General features: G+C 39.1%; 1 protein-coding gene across 5 annotated transcripts in view; it reads left to right on the top strand.

The window, feature by feature from the left end:
* Positions 1 to 21,518, top strand: part of GPAM (glycerol-3-phosphate acyltransferase, mitochondrial) — a 42,987-nt gene that overhangs the window by 12,329 nt on the left and 9,140 nt on the right. For all 5 annotated transcript variants that reach the window (XM_027112576.1, XM_027112575.1, XM_027112574.1 and 2 more), the window contains 10 exons: positions 8,326 to 8,422; positions 9,065 to 9,201; positions 12,036 to 12,135; positions 12,693 to 12,905; positions 14,698 to 14,811; positions 16,174 to 16,259; positions 16,993 to 17,108; positions 19,078 to 19,148; positions 19,944 to 20,208; positions 20,763 to 20,899. In XM_027112576.1, coding sequence (XP_026968377.1) covers positions 8,326 to 8,422; positions 9,065 to 9,201; positions 12,036 to 12,135; positions 12,693 to 12,905; positions 14,698 to 14,811; positions 16,174 to 16,259; positions 16,993 to 17,108; positions 19,078 to 19,148; positions 19,944 to 20,208; positions 20,763 to 20,899 — 1,336 coding nt within the window. The remainder of the gene's footprint in view (positions 1 to 8,325; positions 8,423 to 9,064; positions 9,202 to 12,035; positions 12,136 to 12,692; positions 12,906 to 14,697; positions 14,812 to 16,173; positions 16,260 to 16,992; positions 17,109 to 19,077; positions 19,149 to 19,943; positions 20,209 to 20,762; positions 20,900 to 21,518) is intronic.

The following is a 21,518-nucleotide window of genomic DNA, read 5'->3' as shown; positions in this document are numbered from 1 at the left end:
TTTCTGACTGACTTCACTCTGTATGACAGTCTCTAGATCCATCCACATCTCTACAAATTACCCAATTTCATTCCTTTTTATGGCTGAGTAACATTCCATTGTATATATGTACCATATCTTCTTTATCCATTCATCTGTCGATGGGCATTTAGGTTGCTTCCATTTCCTGGCTATTGTAAATAGTGCTGCAGTTAACATTGGGGTGCATGTCTCTTTTTGAATTACGGTTTTCTCAGGGTATATGCCCTGTAATGGGATTGCTGGATCATACGGTAATTCTATTTTTAGTTCTTTAAAGAACCTCCATACTGTTCTCCATAGTGGCTGTATCAATTTACATTCCCACTAACAGTGCAGGAGGGTTCCCTTTTCTCAACACCCTCTCCAGCATTTGTTGTTTGTAGATTTTCTGATGATGGCCATTCTAACTGGTGTGAGGTGATACTTCATTGTAGTTTTGATTTGCATTTCTCTAATAGTTAGTGATGTTGACCAGCTTTTCATGTGCTGCTTGGCCATCTGTATGTTCTCTTTGGAGAAATGTCTATTTAGGTCTTCTGCCCATTTTTGGATTGGGTTTTTCTTTTTTTTAATATTGAGCTGCATGAGCTGTTTATATATTTTGAAGATTAATCCTTTGTCCTTTGATTCATTTGCAAATATTTTATCCCATTCTGAGGGTAGTCTTTTCATCTTGTTTGTAGTTTACTTTGCTTTGCAAAAGCTTTTAAGTTTCATTAGGTCCCATTTGTTCATTTTTGTTTTTATTTCCATTTCTCTAGGAGGTGGGTCAAAAACGATCTGGCTGTGATTTATGTCATAGAGTGTTCTGCCTGTGTTTTCCTCTAAGAGTTTTATAGTGTCTGGTCTTAGATTTAGGTCTCTAATCCATTTTGAGGTTATTTTTGTGTATGGTGTTAGGGAATGTTCTACTTTCATTCTTTTACATGTAGCTGTCCAGTTTTCCCAGCACCACTTATTGAAGAGACTGTCTTTTCTCCATTGTATATCCTTGCCTCCTTTGTCATAGATTAGTTGACCATAGGTGTGTGGGTTTATCTCTGGGCTTTCTGTCCTGTTCTGTTGATCTATATTTCTCTTTTTATGCAAGTACCATATTGTCTTGATTACTGTAGCTTTGTAGTATAGTCTGAAGTCTGGGAGCCTGATTCCTCCAGCTCCGTTTTTTTCCCTCAAGACTGCTTTGGCTATTCGGGGTCTTTTGTGTCTCCATACAAATCTTAAGATTTTTTGTTCTAGTTCTGTAAAAAATGCCATTGGTAAGTATTGCACTGAATAGATTGCTTTGGATACTATAGTCATTTTCACAATATTGATTCTTCCAATCCAAAAATATGCTATATCTCTCCATCTGTTTATATCATCTTTAATTTCTTTCAGCAGTGTCTTATAGTTTTCTGTATACAGGTCTTTTGTCTCCCTAGGTAGGTTTATTCCTAGGTATTTTATTCTTTTTGCTGCAATGGTAAATGGGAGTGTTTCCTTAATTTCTCTTCCAGATTTTTCGTCATTAGGGTATAGGAATTCAAGAGAGTTCTGTGCATTAATTTTGTATCCTGCAACTTTACCAAATTCATTGATTAGCTCTAGTAGTTTTCTGGTGGCATCTTTAGGATTCTCTATGTATAGTATGATGTCGTCTGCAAACAGTGATAGTTTTACTTCTTCTTTTCCTATTTGGATTCCTTTTATTTCTTTTTCTTCTTTGATTGCTGTGGCTACAACTTCCAAAACTATGTTGAATAACAGTGGTGAGAGTCGACATCCTTGTCTTGTTCCTGATCTTAGAGGAAATGCTTTCAGCTTTTCAACATTGAGAATGATGTTTGCTCTGGGCTTGTCGTATATGGCCTTTATTATGTTGAGGTAGGTTCCCTCTATGCCCACTGTCTGAGAGTTTTTATCATAAATGGGTGTTGAATTTTGTCAAAGCTTTTTCTGCATTTATTGCGATGATCATATGGTTTTTTTTCTTCAATTTGTTAATATGGTGTACACATTGATTTGCGTATATTGAAGAATCCTTGCATCACTGGGGTAAATCCCACTTGATCATGGTGTATGATCCTTTCAATGTGTTGGATTCTTGTTTGCTAGTATTTTGTTGAGGATTTTTGCATCTATATTCATCAGTGGTATTGGTCTGTAATTTTCTTTTTTCGTAGTATCTTTGTCTGGTTTTGGTATCAGGGTTATGGTGGCCTCATAGAATGAGTTTGGGAGTGTTCCTTCCTCTGCAATTTTTTGGAAGAGTTTGAGAAGGATGGGTGTTCGCTCTTCCCTAAATGTTTGATAGAATTTGTTAGAATTCATCCGTGAAGCCATCTGGTCCTGGACTTTTGTTTGTTGGAAGATTTTTAATCACAGTTTCAATTTCATTACTTGTGATTGGTCTGTTCATATTTTCTGTTTCTTCCTGGTTCAGTCTTGGAAGGTTATACCTTTCTAAGGGTTTGTCCATTTCTTCCAGGTTGTCCATTTTATTGGCATAGAGTTGCTTGTAGTAATCTCTTAGGATACTTTGTACTTCTGTGATGTCTGTTGTAACTTCACCTTTGTCATTTCTAATTTTATTGATTTGAGTCCTCTCCCTCTTTTTCTTGATGAGTCTGGCTAATGGTTTATCAATTTTGTTTATCTTCTCAAAGAACCAGCTTTTAGTTTTAATGATCTTTGCTATTGTCTTCTTTGCTTCTATTTCATTTATTTCTGCTCTTATCTTTATGATTTCTTTCCTTCTACTAACTTTGGGTTTTGTTCTTCTTTCCTTTAGGTGTAAGGTTAGGTTGTTTATTTGAGATGTTTGTTGTTTCTTGAGATAGGATTGTATTGCTATAAACTTCCCTCTTAGAGCTGCTTTTGCTGCATCCCATAGGTTTTGGATTGTTGTGTTTTCATTGTCATTTGTCTCTAGGTATTTTTTGATTTCCTTAGTGATCTCTTGGTTATTTAGTAACGTATTGTTTAGCCTCCATGTGTTTGTGTTTTTTACGTTTTTTTCCCTGTAATAGATTTCTAATCTCATAGTGTTGTGGTCAGAAAAGATCCTTGATATGATTTCAGTTTTCTTAAGTTTACTGAGGCTTGATTTGTGACCCAAGATGTGATCTATCCTGTGCGCACTTGAGCAGAAAGTGTAATCTGCTGGTTTTGAATGGAATGTCCTATAAATATCAGTTGAATCTACTTGGTCTATTGTGTCATTTAAAGCTTGTCTTTCTTAATTTTCTGTTTGGATGATCTGTCCATTGGTGTAAGTGAGGTGTTAAAGTCCCCCACTATTATTGTGTTACTGTGGATTTCATCTTTTATAGCTGTTAGCAGTTGCCTTATGTATTGAGGTGCTCCTATGTTGGGTGCATATATATTTATAATTGTTATATCTTCTTCTTGGATTGATCCCTTGATCATTATGTAGTGTCCTTCCTTGTCGCTTGTAACATTCTTTATTTTAAAGTCTATTTTATCTGATATAAGTATTGCTACTCCAGCTTTCTTTTGATTTCCATTTGCATGGAATATCTTTTTCCATCCCCTCACTTTCAGTTTGTATGTGTCCCTAGGTCTGAAGTGGGTCTCTTATAGACAGCATATATATGGGTCTTGTTTTTGTATCCATTCAGTGAGTCTGTGTCTTTTGGTTGGAGCATTTAATCCATTTATGTTTAAGGTAATCATCTATATGTATATTCCTATTATCATTTTCTTAATTGTTTTGGGTTTGTTTTTGTAGGTCCTTTTCTTCTCTTATGTTTCCCAGTTAGAGAAGTTCCTTTAACATTTGTTGTAGAGCCGGTTTGGTGGTGCTGAATTCTCTTAGCTTTTGCTTGTCTGTAAAGGTTTTGATTTCTCCATCAAATCTGAATGAGATCCTTGCCAGGTAGATCTTGGCTGTAGATTTTCCCCTGGCATCACTTTAAATATGTCATGCCACTCCCTTCCGGCTTGTAGAGTTTCTGCTGAGAACTCAGCTGTTAACCTTATGGGAGTTGCCTTGTACATTATCTGTCGTTTTTCCCTTGCTGATTTCAATAATTTTTCTTTGTCTTTAATTTTTGCCAATTTGATTACTATGTGTCTCGGTGTGTTTCTCCTTCGTTTTATCCTGTATGGGACTCTCTGTGCTTCCTGGACTTGGGTGGCTATTTCCTTTCTCATGTTAGGGAAGTTTTCGACTATAATCTCTTCACATATTTTCTCGGGTCCTTTCTCTCTTCTCTTTCTGGGACCCCTATAATGCGAATACTGTTGTGTTTAATGTTGTCCCAGAGGTCTCTTAGGCTGTCTATATTTCTTTTCATTCTTCTTTCTTTATTCTGTTCTGCAGCAGTGAAAACCACCATTCTGTCTTCCAGGTCACTTATCCGTTCCTCTGCCTCAGTTATTCTGCTATTGATTCCTTCTAGTGTAGTTTTCATTTCAGTGATTGTATTGTTCAGCTCTGTTTGTTTGTAGTTTAATTCTTCAAGGTCTTTGTTAAACATTTCTTGCATCTTCTCGATCTTTGCCTCCATTCTTTTTCCGAGGTCTTGGATCATCTTCACTATCATTATTCTGAATTCTTTTTCTGGAAGGTCACCTATTTCCACTTCATTTAGTTGCTCTTCCTGGGGTTTTATCTTGTTTCTTCATCTGGTACATAGCCCTCTGCCTTTTCATCTTGTCTATCTTTCCGTGAATGTGGTTTTTGTTCCACAGGCTGCAGGATTATAGTTCTTCTTGCTTCTGCTGTCTGCCGTCTGGTGGATGAGGCTATCTAAGAGGCTTGTGCAAGTTTCCTGATGGGAGGGACTGGTGGTGGGTAGAGCGGGCTGTTGCTCTGGTGGGCAGAGCTCAGTAAAACTTTAATCCACTTGTCTACTGATGGGCGGGGCTGGGTTCCCTCCCTGTTGGTTGTTTGGCCTGAGACGACCCAACACTGGAACCTACCTGGGCTCTTTGGTGGGGGTAATGGTGGACTCTTCCCAGAACTTCTGCTGCCAGTGTCCTTGTCCTCATTGGTGAGACACAGCCACCCCCCGCCGCCTCTGCAGTAGACCCTCCAACACTAGCAGGTAGGTCTGGTTCAGTCTCCCATGGGGTCACTGTTCCTTCCCCTGCATCCTGATGTGCACACTACTTTGTGTGTGCCCTCCAAGAGTGGAGTCTCTGTTTCCCCCAGGCCTGTCAAAGTCCTGCAGTCAAATCCCGCTAGCCTCCATGTCTGATTCTCTAGGAATTCCTCCTCCCATTGCCGGACTCCCAGGTAGGGAAACCTGACGTGGGGCTCAGAACCTTCACTCCAGTCGGTGGACTTCTGTGGTGTAAGTGTTCTCCAGTTTGTGAGTCACCCACCCAGCAGTCATGGGATTTGATTTTATTGTGATTGCACTCCTCCTACCGTCTCATTGTGACTTCTCCTTTGTCTTTGGATATGGGGTATCTTTTTTGGTGAGCTCCAGTGTCTTCCTGTCGATGATCGTTCAGCAGTTAGTTGTGATTCCTGGGCTCTCGCAAGAGGGAGTGAGAGCATGTCCTTCTACTCTGTTATCTTGAACCAGTGCAATCATTGTGGTTTTGATTTGTGTTCCCCCAATGATTTGTGATGTGGAGCATCTTTTCATGTGCCTGTTGGGCATCTGTATGTCTTCTTTGGAAAAAATGTCTATTCAGATCCTCTGCGCTTTTTTTTTTTTTTTTTTGCTGTACAGGGGCCTCTCACTGTTGTGGCCTCTCCCATTGCGGAGCACAGGCTCCGGACGCGCAGGCTCAGCCGCCATGGCTCACGGGCCCAGCCGCTCCGCGGCATGTGGGATCTTCCCAGACCGGGGCATGAACCCATGTCCCCTGCATCAGCAGGCGGGCTCTCAACCACTGCGCCACCAGGGAAGCCCCCTCTGTGCATTTTTTAATTGGATTGTTTGTTTTTTGATGTTGAGTTGTTTGAGTTTTTTGTATATTTAGGGTATAAGCCCCTTATCAGATATATCCTTTTCAAACATCTTCTCCCATTCAGTAGGTGGCCTTTTTGTTTTGTTGATAGTTTCTTCAGTCTGAAAAAGCTTTTTAATTTGATTTAGTCCCATTTGTTTATTTTTGCTTTTGTTTCCCTTACCTGAGGAGACATATCCAAAAAAAATATTACTAAGACTGATGTCAAAGTGTATATTGCCCATGTTTTCTTCTAGAAGTTTTATGGTTTCAGGTCTTAGATTTAAGTCTTTAATCCATTTTGAATTTATTTTCATGCATGGTGTGAGAGAGTAGTCCAGTTTGAGTTTTTTGCATGTAGCTGTCCAGTTTTCTCAGCACCATTTATTATAGAGACTCTTTTCCCCATTGTGTATACTTGCCTCCATTGTCATAGATTAATTGCCCTTATAAGTGTGGGTTCCTTTCTGGGTTCTCTGTTCTGTTCCTCTGATCTATGTGTCTGTTTTTGTGCCAGTACGTGCTGTCTTGATTACTGTAGCTTTGTAAGATAATTTGAAATCAGGGAGCGTGATACCTCACCTTTGTTCTTCTTAAGATTGTTTTGGCTATTTGGGGTCTTGTGTTTCCATACAAATTTTAGAATTATTTATTCTAGTTCTGTGAAAAATGCCATTGGTATTTTATAGGGATTACATTGAATCTGTAGATTACCTTGGGTATATGGTCATTTTAACAATATTAATTCTTCCAGTTCATGAACACAGTATATCCTTCCATCTGCTTGTGTCATCTTCAGTTTCTTTCATGAGTGTCTTACATTTTTCCAAGTACAGATATTTTACTTGCTTATGTAGATTTATTTCTAGGTATTTTATTCTTTTTGATGCATTTATAAATGAAATTCTTTTCTTAATTTCCCTTCAGATAGTTCATTGTTAGTGTATAGAAATGCATCTGATTTCTGTATATTAATTTTGTATCTTGCAACTTTACCAGATTCATTGATGAGTTCTAGTAGTTTTTGATGACCTCTTTAGGATTTTCTAAGTATAGTATCATGTCATGTATATACAGTGACAGTTTCACTTTTTCATTTCCACTTTGGATTCTTTTTATTTCTTTTTCTTGTCTGTTTGCTGTGGTGAGGACTTTCAATTCTGTGTTTAATAAAAGTGGCAAGAAAGGGCATCCTTGACATGTTCCTGATCTTAGAGGAAATGCTTTTAGCTTTTCACCATTGAGTCTGATGTTAGCTGTGGGTTTGTCATTTATGGCCTTTCTTATGTTTAGGTATGTTCCCTCTATATTCACTTTGTTGAGAGTTTTTATCATGGATGTTGGATTTTGTCAAGAGCTTTTCCTGCATCTCTTGAGAGGATCATATGATTTTTATTCTTCAGTTTGTTAGTGTGACGTATCACATCGATTGATCTGTGCATATTGAACTGCCTTTGCATCCTGGGATAAATTCCACTTGATCATGTGCATGATACTTTTAATGTACTGTATTGTTGAATTTGGTTTGCTAATATTTTGTTAAGGATTTTTGCATCTATATTCAACAATGATACTGGCCTGTGATTTTCTTTTTTTGTGATGTCTTTGGTTTTGCTATCAGGGTGATGCCGACCTCATAAGATGAGCAGAATGCAGAAGTGTTCCCTCCTCTGCAATTTTTTGGAATGGTTTGAGAAGATATGTGTTAACTCTTTGCCAAATATTTGGTAGAGTTCACCTGTGAAGCCATCTGGTTCTGGACTTTGTTTGCTAGGAGTTTATTTTTTTTTATTACTGACTCAGTTTCATTACTGGTAATTGGTCTGTTCATATTTTCTATTTCTTCCTGGTTCAGTCTTGGGAGATTGTACATTTCTAGGAATTTGTCCATTTCTTCTAGGTTATCCGTTTTATTTGCATATAATTGTTTGTAGTAATCTCGTATGAACCTTTGTATTTCTGTAGTATTGGCTGTAACTTCTCCCTTTTCATTTCTGATTTTATCTATTCGGGCCCTCGCTCTCTTTTTCTTGATGAATCTGCACGTGCCCGTGTCGTGGAGTGATTTGTATGCAGGAGAGGGATCACTACTCACCTAAATATTTGCTTGATCCTTAGCTTCTGAAGTATAAAGTGTGCAGTTAGAATGAAATGTAAGACTTTAGTACATAATAAATGGATGCTTCTATAAGTAGTATGTGTAAGGTCAGTTATTTAAGTTCACAATTCAGATGTACACATACACACACATACATGCACACGCGCTCATAAAAAGTCAATTACAATCACTCACGTTGTAGGTTCAAAACTTTAGGTAGACAAATGTCAAATATATATGTTTATATATATAAATATATGTATATACATTAAAAAATTTTTTTAACTTCCTTTCAGACTGACCGGATGGGTGCTGCTAAAACTGTTCAACAGCTTCTTTTGGAATATTCAAATTCACAAGGGTCAACTTGAGATGGTTAAAGCTGCAACTGAGGCAAGAACTATGTGAATCTGTCGTTCTGTATTCTCCACATTTGCAGAGCGATTTTGGAATTCTTTTTCAAATGTTTCCTTGTATACTGTTGTGCATTCCTACACATTTGCAAGATTTCCCCCCGTGTGAGATAACTACAGTAGTTATGTATTTGTGGGAGATAAGTGGGGTAAAGGAGCACCTTCCAGCAATATGCAGGATTCCTTCTGTAAGTTATCTTGCAATAACTCTGAAAATCAGGTAGAACAATTCTTATTTTATACATGAGGAAATAAAGGCACATGTAGATTAAGAAATTGTCCCAAGTCACAGCCAGTAAGTCACTTGCCCAGGATTTCAAACCAAACCAAGCTTGTGGCCAAAAACTATGTTCTTTTTATATGATTAGGGCTTCCTTTCAGAAGATATATAGTCAGCTTGAACTCTTGATTGTTCTCCTCCTTCCCTGATTCTTTTCTGTTGGTGTAGTTGTTTTTAGCTAGATGATACTAAATTGAAAGAAGTTCTTATTACGGAAAAATGTTTTTAAAGAATGAGTCACTAAGTAGCTAGTGTTTGAATGACTTTAACCAAATGTGAAGTTGCAAACTGTAATTGACCTTTCCATCTGAATTTTAAATTTGGTGTTTTTCCTTTTGCTAGATGAATTTGCCACTTATATTTCTACCAGTTCATAGATCACATATTGACTATCTCCTGCTCACTTTCATTCTCTTCTGCCATAACATCAAAGCGCCATACATTGCTTCAGGCAATAATCTCAACATCCCCATCTTCAGGTAAGATCAGCTTATTTTGAAAGTTAAGGTATGAAGATTATATTTTGAAATTTTCTTTTTTTATTATACCTTTTGATACATTTATTGTAATGAGGACATTAACTTTTTTATTTTTATTATAAAAGTAATGCATGCTTATTGCAGAAAATTTGGAAAGTACAAAAAAGCATTAAGACCATCATCATTAGAACTTATTTGCAAAGCAGAAATAGAGACACAGAGGTAGAGAACAGACGGGGGGAGGGGTGGGCGGGATGAATTGGGAGGCTGGGATTGACATATATACACTACTATGTATAAAATAGATAACTAATGAGAACTGACTGTATAGCACAGGGAACTCCACCCAGTGCTCTGTCGTGACCTAAATGGGAAGGAAATACAAAGGGGATATATTTATACATGTGGCTGATTCACCCTGCTGTACAGCAGAAACTAACACAAGATTGTAAAGCAACCATACTCCAATAAAACAACAACAAAAGACTATCATCATCATTTCTGTGTTTTATATGGGATATTTGGTGAACTGTGAATAGCTAAACTTATCAGCAGTATTTATCAAACATATAAAAGGCAATTAGAAAGATAAGATAGCAAATTATTGTATCTGACTTGGCAGTGCGCAGGTGGGGTCAGGGTGGTGGTAGGCAGGTGGTAATGGTATAAAGGTAAGAAAGAACCTTACCTGTTACTTTGACCTCATAATTTAGTAGAGCTAGAAACATAATAATTACAGTATAACATAAAAGGTATGTGTTAGAGGTTTTCAGGGGAATGCAGTGCATTCCATTCAGAGGGAATAGTATGTGAAAAGACAGAGTGATTTAAAAGCATGATATGGTCATGAACCAGCAGACAATTCTTAGCCTCTAGGGTTAGAATGTAGGGTGCGTTAGCAGGGTTCAGAGGCTGGAGGTGGTGACTGCATAGGTGGTGAGAGTTAGGTCTAAACAATTTCTAAGCCAAGAGTTTAGAGTGTATCCCATACTTGAGAAGTGATACGTTCAGATTCGCATTTTGAAAAGTCATTCTGGATTAGAGGGAGTTAGATCAATTCTGACTCTATTGCAGTAGTTCAGATAAAAGGTAATGAAGGCTTAAATAAAAGTATAACAGTGCTCTTGGAGAAGAGGTCACAGATTTGAAAAGTATTTAGTTTCATACTTCAAAGTACAAAGCATCTCTCAGGTCAGCTCTGTGAGTAGTAGAGAGCACGAGGAGGATGAATGTGGAGCGACTGGGAGGGAAGCAGGCTGTGCAGGTGGCGCTTCACAAGGGGGCAGTCGCTGCTTTGCCTGCCATGAAACCTGATCCTCAGCCTCGCAGTACAAGGAGCTCCTTCCTAATCCCTTGGCTCAGAGTTCTGTAGCTAATCTGATGCATGTGGATGACTGAAGAGAAGCCATTCGTTCATGCAGTAAGCCAGTACTTACCCAAATGTGCTCTAGACAAGGGAGAACAAGATACATAGTCCTTACTTTCAAATAGCTCATAAAATAATGGGGAATGTAGGCAAACAGCTAGCTCTAATCCAGCGTGATATGACCCTACAGGGCAGACATGCTTTTCCAGGTATCAGAATATCTATGTTTTCTCTCATGGGTACCTCTTCCCAGTATCAAGGAACCTGGAAAGTTGAATTAGAAAGTCATCAGAAAGGTACTTAGGCGTGAAGAAGACTGTTCCAGCTGGGCTCTTAGAGAAGCCTTGCCCCATAATAGTTTGCCTCTTCTGTAATCAGAACAACTCATGTACTCATTCCCTCCAGGTTGGATTGGTTCTCCAGGTGGATCTCTGGGGAAGTACTTAATAAACATTGATAATTTCTCATAAGCCAACTTCCCTTTTCACCACCTCTATGCCAGTCATTGCTCAGCTTATCATTCCTTCAGACATGACAGACTCTCGATAACCTGGCCTGTTTATTTGCAGTGTTCTTTTGTTACATGCCAGTCTGTACATTCACAAACCACTTTTCAAGGGGGCTTATTTTTTGGATGGTTCATCTCATTTATTAAGAATTTATTCTGCAGAGTTTTACTTTCAAAGAGTGACATTAAGTTCTGGATATATCTTACTGTGGCCTCCTTATGCTGACTGTAGAAGATTCCAAAACTATATATTAATATTTATATTAATATCACTCTGAACAGAATAGGAGGAGGCTCTGAGTTTGGAAAAGTTGACTTAAGTTTTGGAAAGTTTCAACCTCATATCAAAGTAATTCATCAGTGCTGTAGACAGAGGTGTGGGGTTGTGCGAATCGTTTTATTCTATGTATGTGTAAATGAAGCAAATTTTGGTTTCATGTTTTGGGAGGATGGTTATGCTTTGTTCCAGTTTGATAAAGTTACTCTTGTCTTACTGGGATACTCTCTAAGAAATACTAACTTGAGAAGGTTTCCCCAAAGGAGCTTTTGTAACATCACATTCATCTTGTAGTAAATGTGCCGTAGGAAAATTTTGGTATGTCTAAAGGTCAGTGTCTTAAGACCCTGGGCAGGGTTTTTAAATTTAGCAGTATTCTATAATCCTCTTAAAGTCTGTACCAGCACCTTTGCGGGATAATATATCATGTAAACTCCTTTTGGCTTAGAACAGATGTAACAGAGCTTCATTGTACACAGTGATATTCTGAAGGCTAATGAATAATGTAAATGACTGAAACACGTCAATATATGGAAAATGGAAAAATGTCCACATTTTCACAATCAGCAACTCAAACAATACATGAGGTTTATATCCAAATGACACGTTTCGAATAACTTGGAATTTGAGTACTCTTTTTAAATTTTTCTTTTTAAAAAATTAATACGTTCTTAAATTTATAGTACCCTGATCCATAAGCTTGGGGGCTTTTTCATACGACGGAGGCTAGATGAGACGCCAGACGGACGGAAAGATATTCTCTATAGAGCTTTGCTCCACGGGGTACGTGTGATCTCTAATTACTCTTAAAGTCGTTATGGTAGCTATCACAGTAGAAGAAAATGAGACTTGATTCAGACTTTTTTTTTTTTTTTCGGTACGCGGGCCTCTCACTGTTGTGGCCTCTCCCGTTGCGGAGCACAGGCTCCGGACGCGCAGGCTCAACGGCCATGGCTCAAGGGCCCAGCCGCTCCACGGCATGTGGGATCTTCCCGGACCGGGGCACGAACCCGCGTCCCCTGCATCGGCAGGCGGACTCCCAACCACTGCGCCACCAGGGAAGCCCCTTGATTGAGATTGTTAAAAAACAGTTGTCTGAGTAATTATTTTAGTGATTATTGCTTGGATATGGGTTTGATGATTACTTTTTGTTATCACCAAAATATAACATTGGAGAAGCTCTTTTGATATTATCTGTGTGAGCAAAATATTTTGTCAGAAGTTATAGGTTTTGTTTGTTTGTTTGTTTTGTTTTTTTAGGTTTAACTTTGCTGAGCTTATTCTAAGTTGGGTGATCTTGAGTTCATGAGTTCATATTTTACTTTCTCCTTATATTCCAGCATATAGTTGAACTACTTCGACAGCAGCAGTTCTTGGAGATTTTTCTGGAAGGCACACGCTCTAGGAGTGGAAAAATCTCCTGTGCTCGGGCAGGACTTTTGTCAGTTGTAGTAGATACTCTGTCTACCAATACCATCCCAGACATCTTGATAATACCTGTTGGGATCTCCTACGATCGTATTATTGAGGGTCATTACAATGGCGAACAACTGGTAAGAGGACCACCTGCACAAAAGTCATCTTTGCTTTTCCAGTCTTTTGCTTTTAGATAAGTGCTTTTAGAATTAGTTGAGAATATTTTTGTTACTCTCTAATTTTATAACACTGTAGGAAACTTGGTAGGGTGGGCTTTCATCCCATATGGCAGCCTGCTTGGTAGTGATGATGTGGTAATTTCCTGCATTTGGAGGAAGTGGCATGATTAGATTAATCATGCCTTGGTCGTGGGGTCGGGAAGTGGAAGAATACTTGGTACTGAGTTGCCACCTCTGCCCTGGGGAGGGTATACGTGGCTCGGTCTCCCCAGGGCTTATTGCTTATGTGTAGAGTTTAAGTTACACCTGAAGAACTGGTGGGATCATGTTGGCAAAGCAACTGCAAATTAATTTTGAGACTGCAGTAATTTTTTTAGTGAACTTTTTTACTGAAGTAAATAGTTACAGAAGAATGCACCCATCATACGCATATAGCTTGAATTAGCACAAAATGAATACACCTACATAACCAGGACCCAGGTCAAGGACCCTAGAAACCTCCCTTATCCCTCTCTCATTGTTTTCCCCTCAAGGGTAACCACCTATCTTGACTTCTTACCGAATAGATTAGTTTGCCCATTTTTGAACATGATATAAAATGGAATAATGTAGTGTGTGGACTTTTTATCTCTGGTTTCCTTTGCACAAGCAGCACCTGTTTGTTGTTACAGGTAGTTACAATTTGTTCATTGTCATAGTTGTACAGTATTGCAGTGTATGAATATACAATTTGTCTATTCTACTGCTGAAAAAAAGTTTGGTTTCCTGGTTTCAGCTGTGATCATTCTTGTACATTTCTCTTGATGACCATATGTATGCATTTTGTTGGGTATGTGCCTGGGAGTGGAATCAGTGGATCATAAAGTATATGTACGTTCAGCTTTGTAGATGCTGCCAAACAGTTCTCCAAAATGGTTTTACCAACTTGCTATTCCTCCCAGCAGTGTGCCAGTTCCAGAGGAGTTTAGTTTTGTTCTTATTTAGTGTGGAAGTCTTGGTCATGGTACTTGTTTCAAGCTTATTGCCCAAAACATATCAGAAGCTCAAGGACTCCTAATAATTGGCGGCTTTAGAAATAAAGTGATAGACCTGGATTATTATTATTATCTCTTGTGAGACCCCTCCTTGTGTTGCCTGTGTCAGTTCTGAACATATGCTCCACTCACCCTGACTGCGTCTCATGACATCGTATCTGAGTCCTGTGTCCCTTATACAGCTGACATGGTGCCTTGTGTGTGTTAAACGTTCAGGAAACACTTGCTGAATGATTGGCTCAAAGGCCACTCTGGGGCTGAATTCGGCATTTGGTTGCCTAATGTTACATACTTGGACCATCGTGATCATCAGACCACAATAAGGTGGCCTCTTCGACATCTTACTTTTATCTGAGAACTGGAGAACAGTTTTTCAGGCTGTTACATCATTTTTGTCCTTCAGTAGTTTGCAGTTCTATTTTTGTGAATGATGTAAACAATGCACTAAATGAAGTTGTGTTAAATGTTTCCTTTTTCAATGGCCAAATTACCTCCCCAGTGACGTGATTACATCTTTTAGCATCTTGGAGTGCTAAACATTTTCTGACAGGTCTCAGTCAATGAATACTTATTTTCCTTCATTCGTTATTATCTTTTTCCAGACAAATCATCGGTTTCCATAAAAAAATTAATAAACTTTATTCTTTGGATAATGATGTTTGTGTATTTGTTAGCTTTATTTCTTACCATGCTATTCTTTCAAAATTGCAAATTAGGGAAAACCTAAGAAGAATGAGAGCCTCTGGAGCATAGCAAGAGGCGTTATCAGAATGTTACGAAAAAACTATGGATGTGTCAGAGTGGATTTTGCACAACCATTTTCCTTAAAGGTGAGTGTCTGTTGAAATGAAGCTGTGTCAGCCTTGGTGTAGCTCAGTGTCACAGATCTGGGCTCTAGTCCGGCCTCTGATGCCTCCTCTCCATGTGAGTTTGGGCCTCACTTTCTTCTCTTATAGAACGGGGACTCTGACAAGGATAGTGTTTCCTAAATTATTCCACCGAAATGTGCCTGTTGACAAAGGAGCCTAAATGTCTATGTTTGGGAGATATCAGTCTCAAAATGTATTGTTATTTTTTTTAATTCATAAGAATTTTGCATGTTGCTTTATCTATATCAGTATTTTATATGATTTTTTTTTCTTTTTTTTTTTTGTGGTACGCGGGCCTCTCACTGTTGTGGCCTCTCCTGTTGCGGAGCACAGGCTCCGGACACGCAGGCTCAGCGGCCATGGCTCACGGGCCCAGCTGCTTCGCGGCATGTAGGATCTTCCCGGACCGGGGCACGAACCCGCGTCCCCTGCGTCGGCAGGCGGGCTCTCAACCACTGTGCCACCAGGGAAGCCCTATATGATGTTTTAAAATTGCCCTTAAGAGAAATTTTTCAAAACGTATCTCACAGCTGGGTAACATTGATACTCTAGGATGATGCCGTATTCTACTGAGTGGAGTCTAATACCTACATAGTCAGAGGAATAGTGCCATCCTCATGGAGAAGCCTGGGGCTGGTGGGTCCCTGAGGTCCTGCAGTTTTAAATTCTTAAGATTTTCAGATTGGTAAAGGAGAAGAGAAGGATAGGGACTTGGGAACCTAAAGATAAGGTGCAGAGATGTCCTGCTTCTCCTTCTATTCCACGTTTTGGTTTTACTTTGAAAGAGTCAAACTGCTATGCTAGATGCATGATTTCTGGCCTTAAGTGCTTTTGACTTTTAGGGACCTCATCATTTCTTATCACTTTTTGTTGTTGTTGTTAATATTGCACAGCTTCTCTTGTTTATGATTTGCTTTTGAATTGAGGTTCTTTTGAGTATAACGTGACCTTCAGGTTGTCAGATTTCCTTTAGAAGGTATGGTTGATGACTTATCACTATTAGTAATACTGGGAATGCCAAATAATTTCATGAAGATATGAGAAAAGTTAAATTTTCCCCTTAATTTTTAAATGATTTTACTTAAGCATCATCCTGTTTTTTGGAGTTCCTGTTCTTAGATTTCATGCTTAACAACATTCTATGAGTTATTCTGCAGTTCTGAAGACAGTTTAGGATATAGAAAGTATTTCTCATGTTATGTTATACGGCTCATTTTATTAACATCTCCCTTTTTACTTTTTGAAGGTGAAATTATATTTTATATATGTTTATGAAAGTGAGACATTGGGAGTAAGTGATAATATTTTATTTTATTTTTCCAGGAATATTTAGAAAGCCAAAGTCAGAAACCTGTTTCTTCTCCACTTTCTCTGGAGCAAGCGTTGTTACCAGCTATACTTCCTTCAAGGTAGGGTTCATGGAAATTTTTTATACTGACCCGTCAAATATCTGTTATTTCTTCTATTGCATGGAAGAATTTGTTAACTTTATTAAGGGCATTCATGTTCTTGTTTTTACTTCCTCACTTGAGTAACTTTTCTCTTGGTCTGATAAAGGATCTTGAAACTATGTGTTTCCACATTAGTTTGAAGGTTTTTGATTACTTGCATCATAAAATCTTTTTGATTTTGTGAATCATGTAAGAGTTCTTATTTGATTTATATTTTTGAATGTTTGAAATGTTCTTTTTGGTAGTAGGCTATGCATATTGCATGTTCATGCAACATATGAAAGAGTTTTCCTATGTAATTTTCCAGAATTCAAATCGAATTGTCACTTAGAGAAATAGAATATTAAGCCCTTCCTTTAAAATATGTTCAAGTATTGAATTTTTGAAAATGTTTTAAATGAGGCATCTTGCTTTATGCATTCTTTCTGCCGGTGAGTTCTGGAAGTGATGTACCAACAGACTATTTAGTCATAATTAAGTAACACGTTTTGGTCAGGAGAGTGTATTAAACTTAATAAGGTATATTATGGAGTAAAACAACGCATAGAAATAATCTATCTGTGGCTTAAATTTAGAATATGTAGAAATTTAAAGTGTCTAATACATTGTATCTTAAGCCCATGTAGTATGCTTTGTGAAAGAGTGGGGTTATAGAAGTCTAATTAAAAAAACAAAAACAAAACCTTTTTAGACCCAATGATGCTGCTGCTGAAGGTACAGACACGTCCATTAACGAGTCCAGAAATGCAACAGATGAATCCTTCCGAAGAAGACTGATTGCAAATCTGGCTGAGCACATTCTCTTCAGTAAGTAGAATTCTAGTCTTTAATTCCATAATTCAGATACGGTGTGATGCATACGAACCATACAGGTTTTGGAATCTGCCGAAGTTAGATTCCACTTCTGGTTCTAGTACTAATACACAGGGGGTGATAGGTAAGTTATTAGAAAGAAAGTGGTGCTGAGAGGATTTGAGGTAACCCAGTGAAACATCTCACACCGTGCCTGATAATTAGCAGGTACTCATGTGGTAGTTCTTAGGCATTTAAAAAAATTGCCAAAATGATTTGTTGCTTCTTTTGCTTATGAATTAGTCTCTTTGAACTAACTTGTGGTACAGCATCTAGGCTTACAGTTGCATGTCCCTGTCCCCTGTGACCCCGTGATCATTTTTATTTGGCAAATATTTTGCGGCTGTTATGTGTAAATTTTTGTTTTAGCTGTGGGGAATACACATTGAGTAATGGTTCTGTACTTAAAGACGTATGCTCTTAGTGGGATAGTTGTACACAAACAATGCAAATGGGCGCGGCTCAGAGTGGAGTGAGTTACCTGCAGAATCAGCTGTCCTGAAGTTCCGAATGGCAGCACGGTGTCACGTTGTAGAGGCTGCTCTAAGACTGCAGAGCAGCAGCAGCGCGGGGCCCTTGGGGTGCCATCCAGGCGTGCTTTGCTCGCCATCCCTGTGCCTCCTCCCCGTCAGGTCAGACTCTCAGCATTTCCTGCCGACACCAGTGTGGAGGCTTCCTCACCTCTCCCGCTCCTTTCACTCTAGCTGCCTCTACTCCTGCTTTACGCCGGGCCAGGGTAGTCTTTCTGGAGCACATTTGATTGTGTCTCTCCCTTGCTTAAATTCTGGATGCTAAAAATAATTCATCCTTAAATGTTGTAAAGTTGTAAAATAAAGGTAAAACTCACTACCCAAATAACCAGACGTGTTGCTGTCTAGTCTATAAAAATATTTTTTACCGTTTTGTATTGTGCTATTTTCCATTTATAACACAAATAATTTAAAAAAACCTTTTAAATATCCTTTTTAAAGGCCAAATATATATGGTACTCGGTACTTTTTTGTTTCTTAAACACTGGAGACAACATCAATTGTGAATGAAGTATTTATTCATGAATTCATTATCATCTTAGAAAACCCACAGATGGTATCTTATTTTAGATTATTCCATAGATGTTCTCATATTTGATTCGTATGATTAATAATTTTCTACAAATTTAGAATATTGAGTTATGGACTATAGTCATTCTCAAATGTATTTCTGTCCCCTTCCTTCCTACCTCTGACCTGCCTCTGGGCCAGGTTGAAAAGAGGAAATTAAAATGTATTGAGCACCCATTACTATGCGTCCTGTGCCAGGTCAGTCACCTCGTGCTTACACAGCCCAGTGAACCAGGTGGATGCTCATTGTACCAAAGGGAAGCTGAGGCTTGGGAATTTAAGACGTTTCCCCCAAGTCATGAAATTAGTGTAGAAGTTAGGATTTGACCCCAGATTCCTGACTTTAACTACCTGTCCCCAGCCCCTTCCACCCCCGCCCCCCGACTTTGTTGTAATGTGGTGGTGAATACCTGCAGGAGGAGTGAAGTAGAGTTGCAGGTGTAGTAGACTGAGGCCAGGAACAAGTCAAGAAACACTGAAGCAGGATATCCTGTAGAGCTCTTAGAATAGGCTCATGCTTTGGGTCTTGGTATTTCCATAAAGATGTCTCTTGGTCACTGAGTAACAAACTTCCATTGGTTTGGACTGAGAGTGGACCTGTCTTAGACTGAAATCTATTATGTGATGAATAATGATCTCTAATGAGGTTCCATTGGCCCAGAACATGGTATAATGTTGTAACTTCCCTTTGATAAATGGGTTATAGGAAATGTGGCAGAGGACTTTTATAATTTTAAATACTCCTGATTAAGATTTAGGTACTTTTAAAAAGTTTTAGCTGTATTAAAAAAAAGTGCAACTAAAGATCTGTGTTTGCCTTCCAGCCGCTAGCAAGTCCTGTGCCATTATGTCAACACACATCGTGGCCTGCCTGCTCCTCTACAGACACAGGCAGGTATGTCTGCAGTGTCACCTGGAGTTCAATAGAAAGCATGAAAATGCTTTGTCAGCTCTTCAAATACTTGTCCACTGATAGATTTGGCCCCCTTCCAGCTAGTCCTGTGAGATAAACAGTAAAATAAGCTAAGGACTCTGCCGACAGGTGCTTACACCTGACAGAGGAAGAAATCTACATAAAAAAACCTCAGAGACTGTTTTATGTGACAGCAAGACATTCTCAGTTAATGTAAATAAGGCGTATCTCATCAACATGCGGAAAGTATTCTGATAGCTAATGGTTTCCAAGCTATTTGATTTGTATTTTGGACCTGCGCTCTGCCTTCCCACAATACACTTGTCTAAGCCCTGTGATGGGAAAGACTGTGTCTGTCTGTCTGTCTGTCTGTCTCTCTCTCTCACAGTCATGTTCTCAACACCAAACATAGTGCCGGTATATAGACACCAAATAAATATTTGTCAGATAAACATTTAGAATGAGGGAAATTCTTGCTAAAAAGTAAGTACTTCTCACTTTCAGATGGTGGCTTCTCCCTTTTGTGATCTTACGTGCTCGTATCACATGTTGTGGCTAGAGTAGTCTCTGATGTGGAGTACCTTGACATTCCTGGGGGACAGCTTTTTAACCAGTCTTCTAACCTTCTTTACACGGTGTTTTGGCTCTTTTTCTGTATGTGCCAACAGCGAGCTGCAGGAAAGCCAAGGCAAGAAAAAAAATTCTTGGAACGGTCTCTTCATCTTTTGGGAAGGAGTTTTTCTGTTCTCAAGAGACCACTTCTGTCTGTTTCTCTAGGGAATTGATCTCTCCACACTGGTGGAGGACTTCTTTGTGATGAAGGAGGAAGTCCTGGCTCGCGATTTTGACCTGGGTTTCTCAGGAAATTCAGAAGATGTAGTCATGCATGCCATACAGCTGCTGGGAAATTGCATTACAATCACACACACCAGCAGGAACGATGAATTTTTTATTACTCCCAGCACAACTGTCCCATCAGTCTTTGAACTCAACTTCTACAGCAATGGGCTGCTCCACGTCTTTATCATGGAGGCCATCATAGGTATGTCGGACCCTGAAATATTTTCGTGGCAAGTAAAATGGCCAAAAGCACATGGTGGTGTCTCCTTCAGTTTGGATGATAGCCCCTTGTTTGAGGGAATGTGTTGCTATAGTTTTAGTTTTCAAACAAAAGTGTCATCTGCTATGTCACTGTTTATCGCTTATTCTTACATTTATTGTTCAACAAGTAGTAACTGGATTACTGTATGCATAGTATTACACGTTTTACTAGGGAGGAGAGGTAAGGTGTCTTGCTGTTCATGAGCTGAAAATCTAAGTGAGATGAGACATACACGACAGTGAAGTGAGTGGAGGCAACAGAGGAGACGGAGAGCGGACGGGATGGAAGCTTCTGAGGAAGGTTTGATAGGGTTGGGATCACATGGAATCACAAGAAGTAAATTCTGAAGGGATTTACTTAAATTTCTCCAGTGAATGCAGATAATTATCTTTGATGTATTAAGAATCTGTTGAGGTGATCCAGCTAATCTGAGCCAGTTGAAGTTGTTCTTGGAGACCCAAGGCTGCCGGCTTCATTGAGCTTTTACTTCTCAGCCTGCAGCCTTTACGCAGTTCTGAAGAAGAGGGGCCCGGGAGCGCCTGTGTCTCCCAGCTTGATCAGCCAGGAACAGCTGGTGCGCAAGGCCGCCAGCCTGTGCTACCTGCTCTCCAACGAAGGCACCATCTCGCTCGTAAGTGAAGTCTCTTTAGTGTTGCCTCTTCTCTTTTTCTTGAGCGTCTTTGTGAAATCATAAAATGCTTTCCTTTTAGAGAGCTTTTGGCCCATTATTGAAGCTTTATATCCTGCTCCTGGGTCTCAATGACCACCAAACCATTATGTCGTTACTATCTTGGTTTGCTATTGGGGTCAGTGCTCCAGCGAACCCTTCGCGTGCTGTGAGGTGTGATAGGACAGATGGCTCAGCGTTCTCTATCACTGCGATCCAGAGTTATTGAGCTCTTACTGTGCTTAAGCCACTGGGTCAGGGCTTTGTAAATAATTAACATGCCCACTCGTGGATGATAGAACCGTAGAAGATAAGAGTCAGAAACAGTCTTAAAACTCATCTGCTCAACCCCTTCTCCTTTACAAATGGGGAAAGCAAGGCCCAGCGGAACTAATGAGCATTTATATTATATTTAAATACTTCTAGACATTTATAATGAGGCATACATATTAAGCAGTAGAGAGATTTTTTCCTCAAAATCATCAACAAATAGAATTTATATTTTAAAGTCTGTTCTTTTCCACTTATATGAATGTGCCCTGGGACATTTATGAGCACAGGTATTGTGAGTACAGCTCTCCTC

Source organism: Aethalodelphis obliquidens, unplaced genomic scaffold (assembly GCF_003676395.1).
Source record: "Aethalodelphis obliquidens isolate GAN/ISIS:26980383/991018 unplaced genomic scaffold, ASM367639v1 scaffold11, whole genome shotgun sequence".
NCBI classification, from domain to species: Eukaryota; Metazoa; Chordata; class Mammalia; order Artiodactyla; family Delphinidae; genus Aethalodelphis; species Aethalodelphis obliquidens.
This window is presented reverse-complemented; position numbering and strand designations above follow the sequence as displayed.